This window comes from Arachis ipaensis, chromosome B8 (assembly GCF_059453495.1).
Source record: "Arachis ipaensis isolate K30076 ecotype BB chromosome B8, ASM5945349v1, whole genome shotgun sequence".
In the NCBI taxonomy this organism is placed as follows: domain Eukaryota; kingdom Viridiplantae; phylum Streptophyta; class Magnoliopsida; order Fabales; family Fabaceae; genus Arachis; species Arachis ipaensis.
The window spans coordinates 136,982,926-137,007,619 of NC_142443.1; the positions used below are offsets into that span (position 1 = coordinate 136,982,926).

Here is a 24,694-nt window from a genome sequence, read left to right on the forward strand (position 1 = left end):
TTTGATGAAGAAAGAGTTAGGTTTGATGTGTCCCCTACTGATCCACATGCCTTAATCCCCTAGCCTTAAGAGTCTTTTTCTCTTTTTTTGGAGTGTTGCCCTCTTTTGTCTTTCATCTATCCTCACCAAGTCACAACCTTCATTGGCTTTGGGTTTGACCTCTCATCATAACAACAAGAGTGGGGGAGTGGGTGACCCCAACATCCACTCAAACTTCGACAAGTGCAAAGGTAAAGGGTCCTTGGTGTTTCCTTTTCCAGGGAATGGGATGAGAGAGGCTAACCTTTAAAGAACATGCGTTTTTCATTTATTTTTTTCTCAAAGGAACTAAGTCAGAAAACTCTATATATATTTGAGAAAATGATAAATAGATTTTTGATCTTTTGATCTACAGATATTTAAATTTTTGAGAATTTAAAAATATATTTAAATTTTTTATCTTTTTAAAATTGAGACTTGTCGATTCTTAGATCTAATTTGTCTTATTTTAAAATTCTTCCACGTGTGTATCCGTATATCGGCCAAGTCAGTACAATAAAAATTACGTTTGATTATTTTGTTGAGTTTGATACACCCAAATAAATAGAGGGATCAATGTGTCTAGGTTTTGAGAAGGTCAAAGACTTAAATATATTTTCAAATTCTCGAAAATTTAAATGTCCGTAGGCCGAAAAGTCAATGACCTATTTATTTTTTTTCTATAGTTTTTTTTATCTTAAATATATCTTTTTTAGAAAAGAAAAAATACTATTACACTACACACTTTGAACACGATATTAGAATACATTATTGTTCGGTAGCTCGCTTGTCGAACGGGTCGGATTTGAAGGTGAGAATGGTGGAGCGACTCGGAAATGGGTGCAGATGGGCCTTGGCACGTAGCTCCTCCGGATTGCCGAGCAATGTATGTAAAAAGGGGGTGGTCCACCTGCAAAAGGACTCTGACGCCCAAGCCAGTGTCCGTATGAGATGGAGGGTTTATGTCAGGGTAGGTGACGTACCTAGGGGAGGGGTAGGACCCTTCCCTTATATAGTCTGTATTGTCGTGGGCCCCACATGGTTAGGCCCTCTTTCCTGGAAGCTTCCTCTCCAGCTGCCTAGCTCCAGCTATCCAGGTTCACGCAAAAGGGGAGGGTGTCGCTCGGGTCGTCCCGTGATTGGCTCCCATCAACCCATCGGGTCGGGCGTCTACTCAACCCTGGTCTTAAGTCTGATGGGCTGGACCGGAACAATGTCCCCAACGCGCTGGCTATGGTCGTGAGGGTCGTAGCTGGCGCGTTTTCCTCGATTCCTCCTATGGTTGGCTCTTTGCTAAATCGATCGCTCGTGATTGGGACGTGCCCCCTACACACAAGTGGCATCCGTCCACTCCTGGAGACGTCAATCGTTGCCTCGTTTCTCGCGCTGGAAATTTAATGCTCATCATGGCAGATTTGAACCCTAAGTGGAAAGTCTGTTTTGCCCCTGCCTTTCGAGCTACTCAATGTTAGTTACATTTCAGTTTTTGTGCCTTTCTTTCTTTACGTTTCAAGACTCTCGCCTCTTTTCATCACTTTTTCATTTGCCCTGCAACTCCTCTCTGATTCTCCAAGCTTAGGCTCTCCGATTCGCTTTTGTTCAATTGCGCTTTGTTGGAATTTGCTGCTTCTTCATTCATCATTTCCTGGTAAGCATCGTCCTTCCCTTTCTTCTGGTAGATTGATCCTGTACTAGCATTGCTTTTTTACTGCTTGGAATGTGTATGGTCGTTTGTTGTTGTTGCTTTGTTTTTATGCTGCCTAGACTGCGTGTGACTGCTACCATATAGGTTTTTTAAGGGGGGGGGGGTTTCCATTAGGTTCATTGTTTCCTTTTGGTTGACCTTTAACCGTAGATTAGCGCATAGTAGGTTGTATTGTCATTTCTGTAGCACTCGGATTTCCGACCATCCGGTCTGACTTAACCGGTGGCTCCCCCTATAGGTATGGCACAGCGTCCCACCGCGAGAGCTCCCGTGGACCGATACGCTTGGGTTACCTCAGACGTGAAAGATACCACTTCCAGGATGACCCTGGAGGAGCTCATGGAATTCCGTCAATCTGATCTACTTTGTAAAGGAGGTCCCGAGGAGGAACGTTATTATGCGTTCATTCCTGGGGACCAGGAACGGATATGCCATCTAAACTTGAACACCCCCCGAGTGGCCGACTGGATCTGGCTGTATAAATCCATGTTTACCAGCCTAGGGGTTCGTATCCCCTTCTCCCCCTTTCAGATGGCGCTTCTGAACTGGTGTGATGTGGCGCCGTCACAACTACATCCGAATAGTGAGGCCTCCATTCGGTGCTTCGAGATGGTGTGTGAATATTTGAAGCTGCCGGACTCAGTGGAAGTTTTTCTATGGTTCTTCATCTTGACGAATCCCTCCAAAGAAGGGAGAGCCAAAAAAGGGTACATGTCCTTTCGGAAAACCTAAGGTAGACGAATCTTCGGGTCGTTCGAAGATTCTTATCATGGCTTTAAGGAGAAGTACTTCAAGGTACGACCCGCCGAAGGTCAGCATCCGTTCTGGCTGACCTTAGAGGGTGAGCGTCGTATCCCGGCCTATTAGAGTTTTGGTGCCGGGGCCAATGCCTTCACGAAGATGACTTACAAGGGCTTAACCCAACAAAATAAAAACATTGCTGACATGTTGCTGGCTATTTTTAGTAAAAACAACGTCAACCCTCACCTCTTAATGGGTGATCCTGAGATGGGTAGGAGCTACATAGGTGAGTAGTCGGCTGGCCGTAGTTTCCCCGTTTCTTATGTTTGACTTGTTTGCTTACTTAGTGTCTTGCTTAACGAACTCTTATATGTTTTCTTGTTTCAGTGTCCATGGCCAGCGGGTAAGTTGGACTTGATAATTTTTTTTCGATGTTCCTCCCTGGAAATAGCGATGATAGCTCCGCCACTCACACCAACGATGCTCCGCACTCCCCCACTCCGAAAGTGCAGTCCCAAACTCCTCAAGGGGAGGTGATCGGCACAAGCACTGGTCCGACCCCCCGACCAGAGGTTCTGGAAGAGGAGGTGGGTCCCGAGGTCACCATCCTAAAAAATCCTAAGAAGAGGAAATCAACCTCGAGCTCGGAGGGGGCGCTCACTGTTATCGAAAGGAACTTCGATGCCAGGACCTTCATCGATTCGCAACTCCTGTCCGGCACCGAGGAGTTCTTTCATGGTGGGGACCTCACCTCTCAGAAAAAAGTGGGTGTATCATACTCTGCTCCGGGCTGCCGCTATAGCGAGGAAGGCGGAGCCCGTTTTGGTTGGTGCGCGGACCCTGGAAGGTAAGCTCCAGGCGGCTTTCCAATCTGTGGACAAGTTGAAGGCGGAGGTGACGTTGGTGAAGACTCAGCTGGCCAAATCCGAAGCGAAGGTGAAGGAGTCCGACATGACGGTTGCTCGTCTCACCGAGAGGGAGCTTACCCTGGAGAGCCAGCTCAATGCTGCTCGGGGACAGGCAGAAGAACTAGACAAGAAACTTGCTAATTCCGTTTCGTCGGTAAATGCCGCTAAGGTCGAGGCCGCCGAGCTAAAGAAGAAAAACAAAGAGACTGTGAAGCACGCTCGGAACGCCATTGGGGCTACCAAGGAGGCGATCAAGGCGCAGGTGAAGTTGCTGGCTCCTGACTTTGATGTCTCAGCTGTTGGCGCCTTTAAGACCATTAAGGATGGCAAGATTGTCGACCTCCCGAGGAAGTAACTTTGTGAAATATTTATACTTTTTGAGTTGTTGTGGCGTTTTGTTTTGTATGTTTTGAACATCTTGGTAGTCTTGTAAACTGTTTACCGTTTCATTTTAAACGATTAACTGTCGAGCTGACTTGTGGCTACCCTTGACAACTTTAATTGCATGGCATATATTTTCATAGCCGCTGCGTAGTTGTTATGGTCTGGGTGGCTCTCGGGGTGATCAGTCCCGAGGTGCCGTGGTGTTATTAATTGTGCAAACAAAAGGTAAAACAACTGGTACGCAAATTATATAAAATAAACCAAAATTCATATAATTGAAATGTTAAAATGGTAAAAGTCCATCTAGAGCGAGATAATTAATACGCAAATCAAGAGGAACAAAAAATAAACGGGTAAACAAATAGGCCAAGGATAAATAGAAAAGCATTTATATCTATGAATATTCAGAATGTAAATAAATTTATCCATAAAAAGATATAACTAAAATTATACTTAATAAAATTATTCAAACTCTAAAAAATTACCAAATTTTTTAAATTATCTTTGATAACCTAATCTTACTCCAAACTCTAATTCCATATGCTCTACGATTTTTAATCAATCACCACCACAACTTTAACCCACTAACAACCATCATTTACTTATACTGAATACTAACACAAGTATTTTTATTTCTGGCTGCAGCCACAAGTCAGAAGCAGAGATACAACTAGGTATGTAATTGTAATCTCATCTCCTCATCTATTTCACTTCATTATGAAATTGGTGTTGTCTATCAACCTTACATATATACAACTCATAGAGAGCATCATTCTAGTTGTCGACAAGGTAAACTAAAACCAATGCTTCGCAGACTCAATTCACTCCCATAGTGAATACATCCACATATCATGCTATCGTTTATACTCCAAATCTAAAACCTAATTCTTATCCATTGAAATTATATAACCATGCCTAACAAAATGGATATATTGGATGCTTTTACCCAACTTCATAAACAACAAACACATGAACTTTATTTTTCAAAATCAATTCTTGTGTGGTTCAACTACGTTTTGAGACTGGAGCTCGTCGACCTTTCTTTTGGAATTACAAGTTCTCTTTTATGTTTATTTATGTGTGTTTGTCTTTGTTTTTGTGCTCTCCTTTCTTGGGATTCTAGTTCGAAGTTGTTTGGGGCTTTGCAGTTATCATTAGTATGACAATCAGTTTGACTGCGACCAGAAACGAATCCAGAAATATCATATAATATTAAAAAAATATACAAATAAATTATAATATAAGATGCATTACAAAAATATATTGATAGAGAATATATATTTAAAGTACAAAAAAATATGTGTACCTTTTACTAACGAAGTGGTACACGTCGATTCTTCATATCATAAAATTTATCGATAATAGAATTTGTGTCAAATCTTTCAACAATCTTCTTCTCAATGTAAATCAAAAGATAATTAATAAGAAATTCATCTTCCATTTTATTTTTGAGTCTATTCTTCACAATATTTATAGCTGAAAAATATCTCCCAGTTGTAGCAGTTGAAATAGGAAGAGTTAATACCAAGCGAATCAAACGATCAATCAAATGATATGTTAAAGATTTTCTTGTTTTCGTTAATCCTTGACATAATTCCAAAATTGTGCACAAGTTAGTTAACTTAACATGATTAGGAATATCAAGTTCATATGTTGAGCTTACATTCTGATATGAAATTTCTCTGTCATTGAAGTCACTTGAATAAAGTCGTTCTACTAATTCACATACTTTGTTGACACTGAAAAACTTATAATTATCTCTGGAATCTAAAGTTGAACTTAAAGTAAGCAATTCCACCATATTATCATTGAATCTTCCATTAATCTCTTGTAATTGTGTATCAATTACAACCATAAATAAATTAACACGGTAATGATGCTCCACTAAAATTTGGTCAACAATTTTGCAAGTTCAGCCTCTTCTAGGAATATGCAATGCATTCATATCAGGAACTTCAACTTCATGTTTCTCACAAAATAATATAACTTCTTTTATGAAAGCCTCTTAACTTGATTCTCTCATTCTTTGAATTAAAGTCTTGGTAGTAGAAACCAGAGTTAAAGCATTCAATATGTCTTAATTTTTTTGTTGCAAATCTTGACAAAGATCATGACTAACTTCCAAAATATTTCTCATCAAATGCAAAACAAAGACAAATTCAAAGGATGTGATAGCATTATAAGCAGCACTAGCATTACCACGAGTGGAAAAATTACTTTCTTCCGTACTTTTTTCAAGAACTTCACAAGTAGCATCAAACATGCAAAGTAAGCTACGTACAGAATTCAAATAAGACCCCCATCTAGTATCTCCAGCTCTTTGTAAAGTACCAATTTGATTAAGTCCACAACCTATCAAAATTTGATCATTGGCAATTAAGTTTGCAATATTATTTACTTGAGTAACCCTTAACTGATCATGACGTTTAGGAGAAACAGTCACAACATTCACAATTAGCGTAAGTTTTGAAAAGAATTGATGAACATAGCAAACTTCTTTGGCTTCAGAAACAAGCACTAATTGTAATCGATGAGCAAGACAATGAATGTAATAAGCAAAAAGGCAATCTTTCAAAAATAGAGCTTGCAATCCATTCCATTCACTACGCATATTACTAGCTCCATCATACCCTTATCCCCTAAGATTTTGAACATCAAGATTATGATGACGAGAAAGAACTGATGAAATTTCTGTTTTCAATATCAAAGAACACGTATCAGAAACATGTTAAGATAAAAAAATCTTTCTTGAACACAATCGTGCTTGTCTACAAATCTCAAAACCACAGATATTTGTTCTTGCTTTGACTCATCTCTTGCTTCATCAATAATTATATAAAATTTAGAATTACCAATTTCTTCTCGAATTGTTGCACGCACTTTTCTAGCAAAGATATGCAATATATCTTTTTGAACATCGGGAGATATATATTGAGTATTTCGAGGAGCATGTTCAAGGATAACATTATTAACATTCTGATTACAGGAAGCTAAAAACTTAATTAACTCAATAAAATTTTTTCTATTCAAAGATCCAGGACTTTCATCGTCACCTCTAAATGCACATGCTTGAAATGCAAGCCATCAAATAGCATCAATAGATGTCTTCAACCTTAAGCGGTTATTTGCAATAGTTTCATCACTATGCCTATCAAGAACTTTGTTTATATGCTTAGATTGAGCCATTAAATCATCACAAGATTTCACACATAAATTATGGGAAAATTAGGAATAGAACCCTCGTGACAAATGCACAATTCACTCTATTGTTTACTTTCTTCCAATTACTAAATCCTAACTCTGAAAATGAATTTTTTTCATCATTGGGAGCACCATAATATTTACCAAATAAGTAGCAAGGCAAACAATAAGCAGCATCTTTTTCTAGTAAATATTCTAACCAACTTGAAAATTTCTTAAATCAAGAAGATTGAAAATATCGATGGTGATTGTTATTACCAGAAACTGGATAGCTAATATTTGTTGGTTGGTATGACTCAGCTATTATGTATGCTCTAAGAACCTTATCACGTTCATTGATATTATACTGCCAAATTGGATGTCACTTTCCTGGATCCCTTTCTAATAAAGAGATATCAACATCTCTTTCTAATCTTGGAACTTTAACTTCATGTTGATGTGTATTTCGAGTAAGATCAGAGAGCTCACTTACTTGAATTTCTTGTAAAATAAGATTAGAGGTTGACTTGTTTGAACTCCAACATTATCAGTAACTTTTCTCTTAAAAATTGCATCAATTTTACTTTGCTTTCTCATCATAAAATATTCTAATTTCTTTTTATCTGAAAAAAAAATTCAAATAATTATATTATTTTATAATAAAAAATATGATTTATTAATTAATAATTTTATACAATTACATATAAAAAATAAAAAGTAGAGTAAGTAGTGAGTACCTTTGCTTTAATTGATATAATAATATGATTGAAGACTTGTGACGCTTGACAGGGAAGTGAGGGCGTCGCTATGGCTCCAAAAGAAGACTGAGCGTCAAAAGAAACAAGAACATGAAAAAAGAGAATGTAGTATTTACTGTTTAGAAATTTAAAAAAAATATAAAAATCATTATATTTTATTTGGATTGGGCTTCTTAGTTCTTACTACTATTTTTTAAGAAAAAGCTGGGGGGAGGCCTCCACTTACCCCCATGTATCCGTCCCTGTGTGACACTTGACAGTGAAGTGAGGGCATGGCTATGGCTCCAAAAGAAGACCGAGCGTATAAAAAAATAAGAACATGAAGAAAGAGAATGTAGTGTTTACTGTTTAAGGATTTAAAAAAATTTAAAAAATCATTATATTTTATTTGGGTTGAGCTTCTTAGTTCTTACTACTATTTAAAAAAAAAAGCTGGGGGGAAGGCCTCCACTTGCCACCATGTATCCGTCCCTCACTACGACAACGGCATTATGTTTTCGATTCAAGTGGAACGAAGTAAAATGGAATGGAGTCAAGTGGTGGTAGCTAGAGGCGGAGTAGGGTGGTATGAGTAAAGAGTCTAAAATTGGGTGAAGTGGGATTAGAGATTCAGGTTAAGTTATGTTAGGTTAAAAAAATATTTTGAGAATTTTTTGATAGTGTTTCGAGGTGTTACTTGAATTTGGGTCTGGATGTAAGATCCAAATGTTTGAATTTAAGGGTTTTGATTTGTTTGCTAGGATGATAGTTTTTTCGACGTCGTTACTTGGACGGTAATGGGGGTACTACAAAAGACTTCGATGCTTAAATTAACAAGAGTTTTAGTAAGTAGATGAATTAAATTGAAATAAAAATTTCCAACCGTTCAAGTATTTATAGGATGGTAGATGAGATTTAGTCATTTTTTTGGAATGACTAATGCGTGAGCATCTTTCCTATCTTTTTCTAGTGAATTTGCATTCAATTTGTTGAGTTTAATCAAGAATTAATTATCTTTTAGCCACTATAGATGCTACTTTGAGTCTTGTGCAATTTTGTTTATTTTAGGTAGCATTTGGTTGGATTTGACGGAGCTTCCGCAGAAAAAAGAGAAGAAGGCTATATAGGGCAGAAATGCTTAGAGGATGGAGAGGAAGCTTGCACAAATGGAAGGAGCACAAGAATTAAAGGAGATAACCAGCGAAGAGCGACGCGTGCGCGTACCTGACGCGTACGCGTGAAAAGCGAAGTTGCACAGCGACGCGTGCGCGTACCTGACGCGTACGCGTGACACGCAAAGAAGACCATCGACGCGTACGCGTGACAAGTGCGAAGTGCAGAAAATACTGATTCCTATTAATTCTGATTTATACTTTATTTTTATTTTAAAATAGGAAAAGATATTATTTTAGTTTTGGAAAATAGATTTTAAATTAATTAGGATTAGATATAAAAGGGAAAAGAAACTTCCCTTCTGGGGATTCCATTCCACTTCAGCCAAAATACATTTTATCAGAATCCTTATTTTTCTCTCTGAACCATGAGCAACTAAACTTCCACTATTAAGGTTAGGAGCTCTGTCTATTCTATGGATTGATACTATTATTTTTCTATTTTAATTCATGTACTGATTTATATTTCAAGAATTGTTTTCATTCTTTATTTTATGAATTTGGGTGGAACGGAAGTATGACCCATATTCTAATTGAGTTCTTGTATAACTTGGAAAAGCTCTTTACTTGAACAACAGCTTGAAAACAAATTCTCCTAAATTTTAATTATCTGGATTTAATGGGATACGTGACATATAATCCTTTTATATTTGGGTAATTAGAGTTTCTGTGGCATATAAACTAGAATTGAACTTCACCCTCTAATTGGAATTAAGTGACCAAGGAATTGGTGGTTAATGAATTTTAGAGGAGACTATGAAGGTCTAAGGAATTAGGGTATAGTCACATATAGTTTGCCATGAATTAAATCTTGCATGATTAAAATAGTTAGTAAGAAAAGTCAATCCAGAAAATAGATAACTCTGAAGCCTTAACTGCCTTCTCCATATTTTATTCCCAACTTATTTAATTGCCTGTCTTCTATTTAATGCTTTTTGAACTCTCAAACACTATTTTCTGCTTGTCTAACTAAGCCAATTAATCAACCATTGTTGCTTAGTCCTTCAATCTTCGTGGGATCGACCCTCACTCACCTGAGGTATTACTTGGTACGACCCGGTGCACTTGCCGGTTAGTTTGTAGTTATAAATTTCGCACCAAGTTTTTGGCACCGTTGCCGGGGATTGATAGTGATTAACAACTATCAGTTGTTTGATTGCTTAGATTAGGCTTTTTAGTTTTAATTTTATTTAAATTTTTCTTAGTATTTTTGAAAAAAAAATTAAATAAATAAATAGCACAAATATTTTTCTTTAATTTCTAAAATTAAGTTTGGTGTCACCTAGTTAATTTCATTTTAATTTCCTCATTTATTTTCCCTTTTTAATTTTCGAATTTTTTGTTTTATTTCAGTTATCATTTTCAAAATTTTTCTGTTTTATTTATTTAGTATTTCTATTTTATTATTTTACACAGGTTACCTCACTGGGAGTTCTCTGCACTCTGACGTAGAGAATCCCATCTTTTCTTATTTTCTGTCTGTGTATGCGCGGGAACAGAGACAAGGAACCTCTCTTAGACGCTGATCCTGAACCGGAAAGGACTCTCAGACGGTGTTTGCAATAAGCAAGACTTTACAAGGCTGCAGAATCCACAATGGATCCTAATAATGCTGTTAATGTCAATGTGGCAAATCCGAATGGGGATGATCAACAGAGGAGAGTGCTTGGCTCTTACTCTGCTCCTACTGCAGATCTTTATGGAAAAAGTATTGTGGTACCTCCTATAGCTGCGAACAACTTTGAGTTGAAGCCACAATTGGTCACCCTGGTGCAACAAAACTGCCAGTATCATGGTCTTCCTCACGAACACCCAAATCAATTTATTTCTAACTTTCTGCAAATTTGTGATACTGTGAAGACAAATGGAGTGAACCCAGAGGTGTACAAACTCATGCTCTTTTCGTTTGCTCTGAGGGATGGAGCAAAGCTATGGCTAGATTCCCGACCCAAGGAGAGTTTGGATACTTGGGACAAGGTTGTTACTGAGTTTCTTACTAAATTTTTCCCACCAAAGAAGCTGACTAAGCTTAGGGTGGAGGTTCATACCTTCAGGCAGAAGGATGGTGAAACTCTTTATGAAGCTTGGGAGAGGTACAAGCTACTGACTAGGCAATGCCTTCCGGACATGTTCTCCAAATGGACCCAACTAGATATCTTTTATGAAGGCTTGGGTGAAATATCCAAGATGTGCTTAGATAATTCTGCAGGTTGTTCATTGCACAAGAAGAAGACACCGGATGAGACTATTGAGCTGATTGAATTGGTTGCTAGCAACCAATATTTATACTCATCTAACAGGAATCCTGTGAACTCAGAGACTTCTCAGAAGAGAGGTGTGTTGGAAATGGAAGCTGTTAATGCTATTCTTGCTCAGAACAAGCTTATGTCTTAGCAAATAAATTTACTTACTCAGCAGATGGATGGAATGCAAGTCTCAGCTATCAACACCCAAAATCCACCTCAAGAGGTCTCTTATGACATGACAGGTAATTTTGTGCAAAATGGTAATTATGGTTATGCTCAATCCTCTTCTGAACAGGTCAATTACATGGGGAGTGCTCCTAGAAACTCCGATAATGATCCCTATTCTCAGACCTACAATCAGGGGTGGAGAAATCACCCAAATTTTGGGTGGAGAGAGCAACCTCAGAGGCCACATAATTTTAATAATAATTCTCAGGGTGGTTTTCAACAGAAAAATTTTAATAACCACCAGTTTTAGTCATCTAAGCAAGTAACTTCTCAGCCCCAGCAGAATAATGATTTGGAAGCAATATTGACAAGTTTTAGACAGGAAACCAGAGCATCAATCAAGAACTTGGAGATTCAGATGGGTCAATTAGCCACAAAAGTTAATGAAATTGATCAGAGGACCACTAATAGCCTTCCTGGTAACATAATTCCAAATCCAAGAGAGGAATGCAAGGCTATCACCTTGATAAGTGGACAAGTGGCAAGTATAGAAGCACAAGTTAATAAGGAGCCAGTTGAAAAAGAAGATTGCAAGGTTATTCAATTGAGAAGTGGTAAAGTAGCTGGCTCTAAGACCAAGGTCAATGAAGAGATAGTTGAAAAAGAAGCTTCAGATGAGAAGAAGGAAAAAGTAGAGCACGTCCCTCCAAAGCGTGCGGACAACCCATTCCCAGACTCTCTTGACACTTATCCTACATTGCCAAAAGCTCCTGAGTACAAGCCTAAAATGCCGTATCCTCAGAGACTTCAAAAGGAGACCAAGGACAAGCAGTTTTCAAAGTTCCTGAAAGTTTTCAAAAAGTTGCAAATCAATATTCCTTTTGCTGAGGTTTTGGAGCAAATGCCTCTCTATGTCAAATTTATGAAGGAGTTGTTGTCAAAGAAGAAGTCTTTAAAGGGAGACGAGACAGTGGTCCTGACTAAGGAATGTAGTGCCATCATTCAGAATAACTTACCAAGGAAGATGCCAGATCCAGGGAGCTTCCAAATTCTATGCACCATTGGGAGCACAACCTTTGAGAAAGCATTATGTGATCTGGGAGCAAGCATCAATTTAATGCCCTTGTCTGTGATGAAGAAGTTGCAAATCTAAGAGGCACAACCCATAGGGATAGCATTACAGATGGCAGACAAATCTATGAAGCCTGCATACAGATTAGTGGAGAATATCTTGGTCAAAGTGGGTAAGTTCTTCTTCCCAGCAGATTTTGTGATTCTTGACACAGGGGAGGATGAGAATGCCTCTATAATCCTAGAAAGACCTTTCCTAGCCACTGGGAGAGCTCTAATTGATGTAGAAGTGGGTGAATTAGTGCTCAGAGTGCATAATGAGCAACTGGTCTTTTATGTCTTCAAAGATATACATTCAGAAGGTAAAGAAGAGAGGTGCATGCAGACTGAGCTTATTGATCCAAACCTTCAAGAATCCCCTGATAATCCACAGCAAAAATTGCAGCTCAAACCTCCTTTAGTGACAATCAATAAAATTCCTCCTGATATCAAACCTAAGTTTGGTGTCGGGAATGCATCATCTACCAAGGAGGAGGTTCCCAAAAAGAAGAAAATACCCAGGGATGGAGAAACAAAAAGATCCCCACTGAAGGTTTCTCCCCAGGAATGAAGGTGGTGTTGACTAAGAATCTAGTATGGATTTATACAGTAGACAGAATCCTCTCTCTGGAGCATATTGAGCTAATTTATGGAGACACAGGAAAGAAGTTCAAAGTAAGGGGTGAAGAGCTGAGCCCCTATGATCCTCATCCTTAGAGGAGCTGACCGTCAAGCTAGTGATGGTAAAGAAGCGCTTGTCGGGAGGCAACCCGATGATTTCGTATCCTTAGTTAATTTTCGCAGTAGTAGTTTTCTTACTTATTTGATTTTTATTGAGTTTTTACTGTTTTTCTGATCATTCAGCTATTTTATAACAGGAACCGAACACTTCAGGTGACATAAAAAAAAGGGGGTGTTTGACGCGCAAGCGTCGCTGACACGTACACGTCATGCAGGAGTACACAACACCAACGAAGTGAACAGAGAGTTGAGCAGGAGTGGCGCTGGAACTATGTTTTGCGCACAAACAAGCCCACGCGTACGTGTACCTCACGCGTGCGCGTCGTTTGCGCTTTTAGCCACCCATGCGTGCGTGTCCCTGACGCGTACGCGTGACCCTGAAAATCGGCGTCAATGAGTGTTTGGGCAGAGAGTTGTGATGGCTTGGGGCTGGAATTGTACTAGAGGCACAAACTTGATCACGCACACGCGTCCCTGACACGTGCGCGTTCTTTCCACAATTAGCCATCCACGCGTGCGTGTGCATGACGCGCACGCGTCATATGAAAATTTTGGTTCCCAGGCCGCGCGAACAGAGAGTTGTGCATGCGCGCGGCCATCTTTGTGCGATTCGCACAAACCAAGGGCATGCGTACACGTGCCAGACGCTTACGCGTCACCATCAATATCGGGCGACCCACGCGTACGCGTACAGCACGCGTACGCGTCGCCTGCACCGCACAACTCCACTAGTGCGCCGTTCAGTTTTAAAATTTTCATTCTCTCTCTCTCCCAAATCCTAATTCTCTCTTGTTCTTTTATCCTTTTATTCTTCTTTCCTTATAATATTTGTTTTTGTTTTCAGTTCTTCTTTGCTTGAGGACAAACAAACCTTTAAGTTTGGTGTTTTCGCTTCGCTTATGGCTTTTCTGTTTATTTTAATAGCAGCAAAGGGAGATGAATGTTCTTCATGGAGGAATGAGATGGCCACTAGCATAACTGAGGTGGTTGAGTTCCTTTCATTCTATTTCTCTTCCGTTCTTATTTTGTTGTTTTCTATTTTCTGTTGCTTTGATTGCCTGCATGGTCTTTAGTACTTTCAGTTCTTAGAATTAGTTTCATTCTGTTATTTGTCTCATGTACCGCTCACTGAACTTGAATCTAAAAAGAAAAAGAAAAAGAAGTGATGTATTACATGAGAAATTGAGTTTATATTGAAGAGTAGTCTTATTCACTTACATGTGGTGGTATTTTCTGTGACTCTGAATGCATGACATGAACAGTGCATATTTAAATTTGAATCAAAGAATGTTGATGTACAAGGAATAGGAATTTAGAGAATTATTATGACTTCTCTGAAATAAACAAAAATTTAATCCTTGAAGCAAAAGAGACAGCAAAAATTTATATATATATATATAAAAGCAAGGTCCAATGCTCTGAGCATCAATAACTAGGGAGGTCAGACATGATTAAAAGCTCAAAGAGTTGTTTCCCTAGTCACATGCTTGTGGTGTTCTTGTGTCAAGTAATCCTTGAGACAAAACATTTAGAGTCGAGATCAATTGCAATTAGCAGAGTATGCCAAAGGCTTTGAGCACCACTGTCTGGAAGTAACTGAAAGAAAAATCAGAACTTAAAGAGAGTTCCCCAGTTAAATGCTTGTGGTGTTTCTGTGTCAAGTGAAGCTTGAGACAAAACATTTAAAGTCACGGCTAGGCTCAAGGTGCAAAGCACCAAAGAAAAGAAAAATTGCTATGTTCAAGGGTTAAATTGAGTTACAAAAGATCAGAGAATTCATAATATTATCCGGATTCTAATTCCGAATGATACTGACATCCTTCTGATTCAAAGGAGAGTGAGATGCCAAAACTATTCAAGATTGCAGTTGTAAATCCCACTATAAGAAGAGACATGAGCTTAATCGAACTCTCATTCTCATACAAATTCACATCCTAAGCTTATATTAGTTTGGTTGCTTGAGGACAAGCAACAATTCAAGTTTGGTGTTGTGATGCGTGAGCATCTTTCCTATCTTTTCCTAATGAATTTGCATTCAATTTGTTGAGTTTAATCAAGAATTAATTATTTTTTAGCCACTATGGATGCTACTTTGAGTCTTGTGTAATTCTGTTTATTTTAGGTAGCATTTGGTTGGATTTGACGGAGCTTCCGCAGAAAAAGAGAAGAAGGCTATATAGGGCAGAAATGCTTAAAGGATGGAGAGGAAGCTTGCACAAATGGAAGGAGCACAAGAATTAAAGGAGATAACCAGCGAGGAGCGATGCGTGCGCGTACCTGATGCGTACGCGTGAAAAGCGAAGTTGCATAGCGACGCGTGCGCGTACCTGACGCGTACGCGTGACACGCGAAGAAGACCATCGACGCGTACGCGTGACTGACGCGTACGTGTGACAAGCGCAAAGTGCAGAAAACGCTGATTCCTGTTAGTTCTGATTTAAACTTTATTTTTATTTTAAAATAGGAAAAGATATTATTTTAGTTTTAGAAAATAGATTTTAAATTAATTAGGATTAGATATAAAAGGGAAAAGAAACTTCCCTTCTGGGGATTCCATTCCACTTTAGCCAAAATACATTTTATCAGAATTCTTATTTTTCTCTCTGAACCATGAGCAACTAAACCTCCACTGTTAAGGTTAGGAGCTCTGTCTATTGTATGGATTGATACTATTATTTTTCTATTTTAATTCATGTACTGATTTATATTTCAAGAATTATTTTCGTTCTTTATTTTATGAATTTGGGTGGAACGGAAGTATGACCCATGTTCTAATTGAGTTCTTGGAAAAGCTCTTTACTTGAACAACAGCTTGAAAACAAATTCTCCTAAATTTTAATTATCTGGATTTAACGAGATACGTGATATATAATCCTTTTATATTTGGGTAATTAGAGTTTCTGTGGCATATAAACTAGAATTGAACTTCACCCTTTAATTGGAATTAAGTGACCAAGGAATTGGCGGTTGATGAATTTTAGAGGAGACTAGGAAGGTCTAAGGAATTAGGGTCTAGTCACATATAGTTTGTCATGAATTAAATCTTGCATGATTAAAATAGTTAGTAAGAAAAGTCAATCCAGAAAATAGATAACTCTGAAGCCTTAACTGCCTTCTCCATATTTTATTCCCAACTTATTTAATTGCCTGTCTTCTATTTAATGTTTTTTGAACTCTCAAACACTATTTTCTGCTTGTCTAACTAAGCCAATTAATCAACCATTGTTGCTTAGTCCTTCAATCCTCGTGGGATCGACCCTCACTCACCTGAGGTATTACTTGGTATGATCCAGTGCACTTGCCGGTTAGTTTATGGTTATAAATTCCGCACCAATGACTTCAAATGATCATAGACAATTTATTCCCTTATAGAGTAGGAAGTTACCCCTTATTTAAATTGGTTATCACTTTAGTGGTGATAATCAAAGTAGTGGGATTAATATCTAGTTTGTCTCCCAAGTTGTGTCTAATATAGATTATAGGAGCTTGTATCTAAGTCGGTTTGACCCAAGCGAATGATGCCAGGCAGATTGATTTCGTTATTGTTGGATCAATTTTGTACGGCTCAATTTCATGTGAGACTCGTTCTATAATGAGAGTGTGGACTGGACTTATATTTAATAGACCCAAAAAAACAGATAGTTTTTTTATTAAGAGCAGTTGGTGAGGCAGTGCCAATTTATATACTCTCTTGCTTTAAATTATCAGATACTTTACTGTCTGAAATTCACAGTATTTTGACAAATTTCTGGTGGGGTCAGAGAGGTAATGAAAGGCGTATGGCTTGAATCAGCTGAAACCAAATGACGCAGCCTAAAAGGGAGGGAGGTCTTGGTTTTAAAGATCTTAGAGCCCAAAACCTAGCTTTACTAGTCAAGCAGTTTTGGCGAATCACAACAAAACCTCAATCTATTCTAGCTCAGATATACAGGGGGAAGTACTATAGATATGGTAACTCAATCAATGCTAAATCAGGAAACTCACCTTCGTGGGGATGGCGGAGTATGTTGGAGGGCAGAAAAGTTGTTGAGAAAAGGTCTCAATTGGAAAGTAGGTTCCGGCTCTACAATTCGAATAATTGCTAACCCTTGGCTACCTCCTCCATATCCAATGAGCATTGCTCCCGAAATGATCTCACATGCTGATCCTGGTCAGCACATATGGGTTAGGAACTTATTGACAGAAAATAGAGAATGAAAACATAACATATTAAATGAAATCTTTTCACCTGAAGTTAGAAGCATAATCCAATCAATTAAGCCAATAGAAGGGGAAGATGTTCTGTAATGGTCTCTCAACAAATTCAGATCGTATGATGTGGCTTCGGGCTTTCAGATAGCATACCAATTTTTTCATGCAGAGCCAGAAATAGAACTTGGAGAGAATTCAATTACCTCAGTTTGAAAAGATCTCTGAAAGAGAAGACTTCCTCACAAAGTCCAAATTTTTATTTGAAAATGTCTTCACGAATGGATACCGGTCTTATCTCTTCTTCACCGGCGATTCCCTTCCACAAGTCCCAACTGCCCGAGATGTCAAATGGAGGAAGAAATCATTAATCACTGCCTTACCCAATGCTCTGGATCGAGGATCTTCTGGGAGCAGAGTCCATTCAACGCAAACATCATCAACCACAACTTCACAAGCTTTTGTCAATGGTGGGAAGTGTCACTGTCAGTATTGCAAGGTAGACATGGAGGTGGGAGAAAGGTAGATCTTTTAGCATGTTTTTGTTGGAATATTTGGAAGACAAGAAATAAACTAATCTTCGAGAATCAGAGTTCAAATCCAATAAATTACACTACTTCGTTGAAATTAATTGGAGAAAAACTAAGCCCATCCGTCAATCCTCTTTGACTCACTTTCTACTTTACCTTTCTTATTCTCTCTCTTTTCTTTATTGTTTTTTTCTTTCGATAGTATTGTTAATGTATTGAGACAATTTGGTGTCTATTGGGAGAACCCCATCTTTTTTTTATTGTCCTATAACTTGGACAAATATTTACTCATTTTTTAATGAATAAAATTAATATTTTTGAATTTTTTTAAAATAATTTTATGGATAAATTTATTAATATTTTATATATTTATGAATATAAATAGTAGTTCCATAACGTTAATATAATGATTTTAGTAATTAATTAAGGAGAGAGGGCCAAGCATTTTAGCATGAGGTTTATAAAAAATGTTTCCTGGATTGTTAATGAAAATTTACTACTAGAAAAAATTTTTAGACCCAATATTTTTTTATGGAAAACTCAATCTAAACCATTAAAGAAAGAATATGTTACCTCAGTTCTGCTCTGGTTTTCTGATGATGCTGTCTAATGGGCCAGATAATATAGGCAGTCAAGATTGGGCCTCACTCATATTTCACCCTTTATAAAACACCTAAAATTTACAACCAAAAAACTTAAACACCAAATTTAGAACAAAACCAAAAACAACTCACCGATAAAACTGCATCTTCAGTTCATTTGGGCTTTGGGTTGAAGTCAGCATTTCAGAGAGCATGAGGATTATTTTAGGTTGACACCAAGCACGTGACGTGACAGCCTGTGAGGAACATGCAAAGTTGAGTCTGGCATGGCCGCCACGTGCTTCTAACTCAACTCAAGTACTGCATATCACACAAATTCTTGAAATTTTTTTGGGGTTAATATTTTTAGATATTGATGAAATTAAAGTATACAATATGTAGAGGATGTATTTCCTGTGTATTGTCAATCCGTAGGAATGTATTGTACTATTGTCCGTTTTTAAAATTTTAAAAAACGTTATAAAATTTAATAACTGAATGTTACGCTAAAATTTTAATATCTAAAAAAAAATATAGTGTTCTAAGAGTAAACGAATGTTCTTAGAACTCGTTTGAAAAGGTTTATAAGTGACTTTTTTAACTTTTAACTTATAAAAATATGTAGTATTAATATTTGATATAATTTTTAAAATAAAATTGTAATTTTCTAAAAAATTATTTTAGTGCTTAAGGAAAAGTTAAAAAAATGACTTCTCTCATAATAAAAAATTTTTTATTATTTTTTTTTTAAAATAAATATTTTAGAACTAAAAAACCAAATACAAAATAATTTATTTATAAACTATTTTTAATATAAATATTTATTATTTAAACTATTTCTTTAAAAGTAATTTAATTAAGTTATTTACTCGAACTGGACCTTATTTTTTGTTATTTATTGTGTTTGATATTAAATTTTATTTTATTAATATTTTTGCACCTAAAAATAACTCCAAATTCTTTGCTTGCGTGGGAAGCGAGACCTCATTCAACACATCAGACGGCTGAGATTTACCCATTACTTATTATAGCAGTATTAGTTATCCTTTTTTCCTTAGAAGTCAGCAGTATTAGACTATTAGTTATCTGTTTTATATAACGACATAGATAATGCCAATGGACACTGGTCCTAGCTAACCTCGAATTACAATAATTACTTTCCCTTGTTTGCCAAGGGAGGCTCAGAAAAGGGGAAACAAAAAAAGGACACCTAGAAAGTCGAAAGAGCACTCCAAATATTAGTTATTTATAGCATGCAATAAGTGAGTGACCAGAACAAAAACAGACAGAAATAAGTATCCCTCAACCAGTCCAATAAAATTCAATCTGATTTATATAAAATTCGTAAATTATGACCATTTCGCATAATAGTGCCTTCCCAGGCTAATTCCGCCATCAATTTAGCAAAATCGTATCTCTTTCATTTCATGTTCATCCCCTCTTTATGGTACTCAATACTCGATTTTCAAGGATGGTTCCCAATATAAAAACGGGGCAAAAAGAAATCTGCATTTTTATTAGTAAAATTTTTAAACCCTGAAAATGCTGTCACCAAACTCTTTCTCTCTTCTTTTTGCTATTCTTCTATGCTTACCTTTGGCCATTGTGTTCACCACCACCACAACCACCACCATAACCACCTCCACTACTACAATCACAATTACAAAGAACACCACTATCACCACCGCCAAACTCTTTCATGACCCAAACCCACCAATCCCAAATCTCACAACCACCTTCTACATCAAACATCCCAACAACACATCACGCCAACCACCGCCGCCGCCACCCTCACCGCCACCATCTGAAGCAGTGGTGGAGTATAACGACGATGAAGAAGAGAAAGAACTCTTCCGTATGGCTTCACGTGCAAAACGAAAACCCACTAACACTAAAAAACTAGCGTTCATGTTCCTCACAACAACGCCACTTCCATTCGCACCTTTATGGGAATCGTTTTTCAACAAATCACCGAGAAATCTCTACAACATTTACGTCCACGCGGACCCCACATTCTCCTATGACCCACCGTTTTCCGGTGTTTTCCGCAACCGCACAATCCCTTCAAAACCCACCGCTAGATACACTCCCACACTCGCAGCGGCGGCGCGTAGATTGCTCGCACGCGCCCTCATCCACGACCGCAACAACCACATGTTCCTCCTTCTCTCCCCTTCTTGCATCCCGCTTCACTCCTTCAACTTCACATACTCCACGCTCGCTCACTCGCGCAAGAGCTTCATCGAGATCCTCACCAACGAAACTGGTTCCTATGATCGATGGGCGGCGCGTGGAGATCACGTGATGCTTCCAGAGGTGACACTCGACGATTTTCGGATTGGGTCTCAGTTTTGGGCCTTGACACGTAAGCATGCGAGATTAGTAGTCTCGGAAACGAGACTTTGGTCAAAGTTCAAGTTGCCATGTGTGCGTTGGGACACGTGTTACCCGGAGGAGAATTACTTTCCTACCCTTTTGGCCATGTGGGACTCCAGAGGATGCGTGCACGCCACGCTCACGCATGTCGATTGGAGCGGAAGTGAGGATGGGCACCCTCGAATGTACCAGAAGGAGGATATTGGGCCTGAATTGTTTTGGGCCTTGAGAAAGGGTAGGCCCAGATACGGTGATAGTGGTAGAGAAATACGTAGGCGCCGTGACCCCTTTCTCTTTGCAAGGAAGTTCGCCCCTGACTCACTTCAGGCATTGATGCAAATTGCAGATGACATTATTTTTAGAGATTAGTCCGATTATATAAAAGTAAATGTACATGCATATATATAATAGGGATTTGCTCTTAAATATTCGATATTGTGTAACTGAATTGGTTAAAATTTGATTTGACAAGATAGAATTTGATTTAACAGATTTAAGTTGGTTATAATTTTTGAATAGAGTATTGATTTAGAGAGCCACTTAAATAAAGATGTTAAAAACGTCTTTTTTTAAAAATGTTTTTTAAAAATTAAAATTTAACACATAAAATAAATTAAATTGTATTATTTTTATTAAAATTAGATCGGACAAATCAATTTAGCAAAAAAATTAATAAATTAAATTTTGAATCGGTATAAATTAATATTTTTTATAAAAATTTACTACAATATTCTTATTATAAAACACAACTAAAATATATATATATATATATATATATATATATATTTTAAAAATTTTAAATTCTAACCCTATAAGATAGAGAAGAAAATGGTTAGAATTTAGGATTCTTAAAATTAATATATATAATAAGAGTATTTTAGTTATTTTATATAATAGAGATATTGTAATCATTTTTTATAAAAAATAATATTAATTTAGACGGATTCAAAATTTGATTTACTATTTTTTGATCAAATTAATTTGTTTGACCTAATTTTGACAAAAATAATATAATTTAAGTGATTATATATATTAAATTTTAATTATTAAAAAATATCTTTAAAAAAAGACGTTTTCTGCGTCTTTATGGGAGCATCCCCCATTAATTTAAGAGTAATGCTACACATCTAAGTCTTTTTATGAACCAAGTCCAATCAAGTTAAATAATAAGACTTAAAATAATGCTAATTATAATTAATTTTTGTTATGTTAAACTAACTTGATTGGACTTGGTTAACAAAACAAATTGGATGTGTAGCATTATTATTCATTTAATATCAACATTTTTTTTACTAAATAGAAAAGAAAGAAAAAAAAAACAAAGACAAAACTAAATTAATTAGCTAGGTTTATATCTAAATCTATTAGATGTTGATGTTCACTCTATAGTTGACTCCAATTCGAGTGAATGTCCGTGCCAAAAGCAGCTGTTTTAGCCATACAATCTGCAACATTATTTGCATTCCTCTGAATTAAAAGAATAGAGACTCTACAATTTCAATTCATAACCTCTTATATATATTTTGCTAAATCCCATTTCGAAATATTATTACTAAGCATTCTTTGGTTTACCAAGAAAAGAGCTTTTAAATAGTCTGTTTCACAAATAACCTTACAAAATTCACTATTCCAAACTAGAAGTAAACCTCTCCAAATCGCATACAATTCAGCAAAAAGAACAATGCACACTTTGACTTTTTCAGTACAGTCTTTCAACCAACATCCATCAGAATTGCGAATAATACAACCAAAATCAGCATAGCCAAAAGGAGCAAAACAACTAGCATCACAATTCAATTTAACAGAATGAACTGGAGTTGGAACCCAATACAAACAAAGCGAAGGAGGAGACAAAGATTGATGCATAGCAAAAATAGTGTGGAACTCCCTTACTGAACTACGAATCAAACTCACCACTTTACCAGCACTCCAACAGTCATCTGTATTAAATAAGTCATGATTCCTGCTTCTCCAAATTCACCAGATGGTCGAAAAGAAAAGAAAAATATCTCCACTCCTTACACTTATGTAAAGCCAATCACGTAAATCCGAGTTATCTGAATACAGGCCTAAAAGGTTTCAGACCTCCTTGGCACTAGGGCACTCCCGAAGACAATGAAGAATGGATTTAGAACCATTCTGACACCGATGAAAAATGCTAGATAAAATTAAGCCACGCCCCAAACGAAACTCTGTCATAGGAATAGCGTTATGAAGACTGAGCAAAATCAAGAACTTGTACTTCTTAGGAATATGCAGTTGCCATACCCACAACCAATTATCACGCTCATTCCAGTCAAACTTTCTTTTGGCTAGCCAATTGTATCCACTCCTAGTTGAGTAGAGTCTAGAAGATGCCACACCCCACGACCAACCCGAACTCTCTCCAGCATTCAAATCCGAATTATAAGCATTCAAATGCTGTTTGACATCTTTTAGAATGTTAGAGAAAACATCATGGAGATTCCATTGACCATCTTTCCAAACGTCCCTAATAGTTAAATCAGAGTCAGATATATGTACAAAAGGGACATCTTGAGCAATTGAGCCCTCAATACTCCAATTGTCAAAAGTTGCCAAACTAATTTACCAAGTAACGATATATTAACACACGCAGGATCTCTAACACCTAGGCCACCAAATTTCTTTGGAGTGACCACGGTCATCCAATTAACAAGAGAAAGATCTCTGCCATCAACTTGACCCTTCCAAAGGAACTGTCTCATCATAGAAGACAATTTATCGCAAACCCAATTTGAAAAAAAAGATACCTGCATATGATAGATATGAATAGATGCTGCAACAGAATTAATCAGGCAAAGTCTCCTTGCTTTATTTAGAAGCTTTCCTTTTCAATTAGCTAATCTTTCCCTCACCTTTTCAATCACCGAATGAAAAGAAGCTCTATTGGTACGGAAATGATTAAGGTTAACTCCAAGATATCTTCCTAAGTTCAAAGCAAAACGTATTGAAGAAACACTAGTAAAAATATCTCTTTTACGAGCAGTCACATTTTTAGAAAAAAAAACTTTAGATTTTTTAAGATTTACTTTCATGCCAGATGCCTTGTAAAAAATGTTAAGAGAATGCATGACCATTTGGACCTGACTTTTTGTAGCCTGATAGAAAAGTAAGAGATCATCTATAAACATCAAATGAGAAAATTTCGGGCCACCCCTAGCAATAGAAACTAGTTTTCAGACACCCTCGACCACCTTATGAAATATATAGCAAGCAAGTCTTTCGATACAAAGCACAAATAATTAAGGAGACATTGGATCACCCTGTCGAAGCCCCCTTCTAGGAGCAAAACTATCCAATCTATTCTCATTTCACATAATAGAAAGAGATGATGCACTGACACAATTCATAATCAAATTAACAATGATGATAGAAAAACCAAAAGTAATGAGAGTACTCTCTAAAAACCTCCAATCCACCCTATCATAAGCTCTTTTATGATCAATTTTAAAAGCAATAGTACATTTCTTATATTGTGTATGCTTCATGAAATTTAGAATTTCTTAGACCACAACAATATTATCAGAAGTACCACGACCCGGAATAAAACCTCCTTGTAAAAGACTAACAATATCTGGAAGAAAGGGCCCAAGTTGATTAGTCAATAGTTTGGTAATAATTTTATAAACAACATTACACAAGCTAATAGGCCTGAAATCCTTCATAAAGGTAGGGTTATCAATTTTAGGAATAAGCACAATCAGAGTTTCCATGATCCTAAGATTTAAGTACTCTTCCAAAAAAGCGCTCCGGACAATATTCCAAATCTCAGCGCCTACTATCTCCCAATATTCTTTAAAAAAAATAACCTTGAAAGCCATCTGGACCAGGAACTTTAAAACGGCTCATACTAAATACTGCTGACTTGACTTCCGCAAAAGAGACAGG

At 37.1% G+C, this 24,694-nt stretch overlaps 2 protein-coding genes across 2 annotated transcripts; both read left to right on the forward strand.

Moving 5' to 3' along the window:
- The first annotated feature begins 2,623 nt into the window (after positions 1–2,623).
- LOC148549976 (uncharacterized) lies at positions 2,624–3,727 on the forward strand. Its single transcript, XM_088495883.1, is given in 5 exon segments — positions 2,624–2,750; positions 2,852–2,867; positions 2,916–3,051; positions 3,153–3,273; positions 3,276–3,727. Coding segments are annotated over 5 exon segments (852 nt in total).
- A 15,949-nt stretch (positions 3,728–19,676) lies between these two features.
- LOC107612019 (Core-2/I-branching beta-1,6-N-acetylglucosaminyltransferase family protein) lies at positions 19,677–21,211 on the forward strand. The gene has a single exon (XM_016313864.3). It carries the CDS (start codon positions 19,952–19,954, stop codon positions 21,152–21,154), a length of 1,203 nt encoding a protein of 400 aa, XP_016169350.1. The 5' UTR covers positions 19,677–19,951; the 3' UTR covers positions 21,155–21,211.
- Positions 21,212–24,694: the final 3,483 nt, after the last annotated feature.

Coding starts and splice junctions, on each gene's coding strand:
- LOC107612019 (XM_016313864.3), top strand. CDS start 19,952: ATGCTGTCACCAAACTCTTTCTCTCTTCTTTTTGCTATTCTTCTATGC.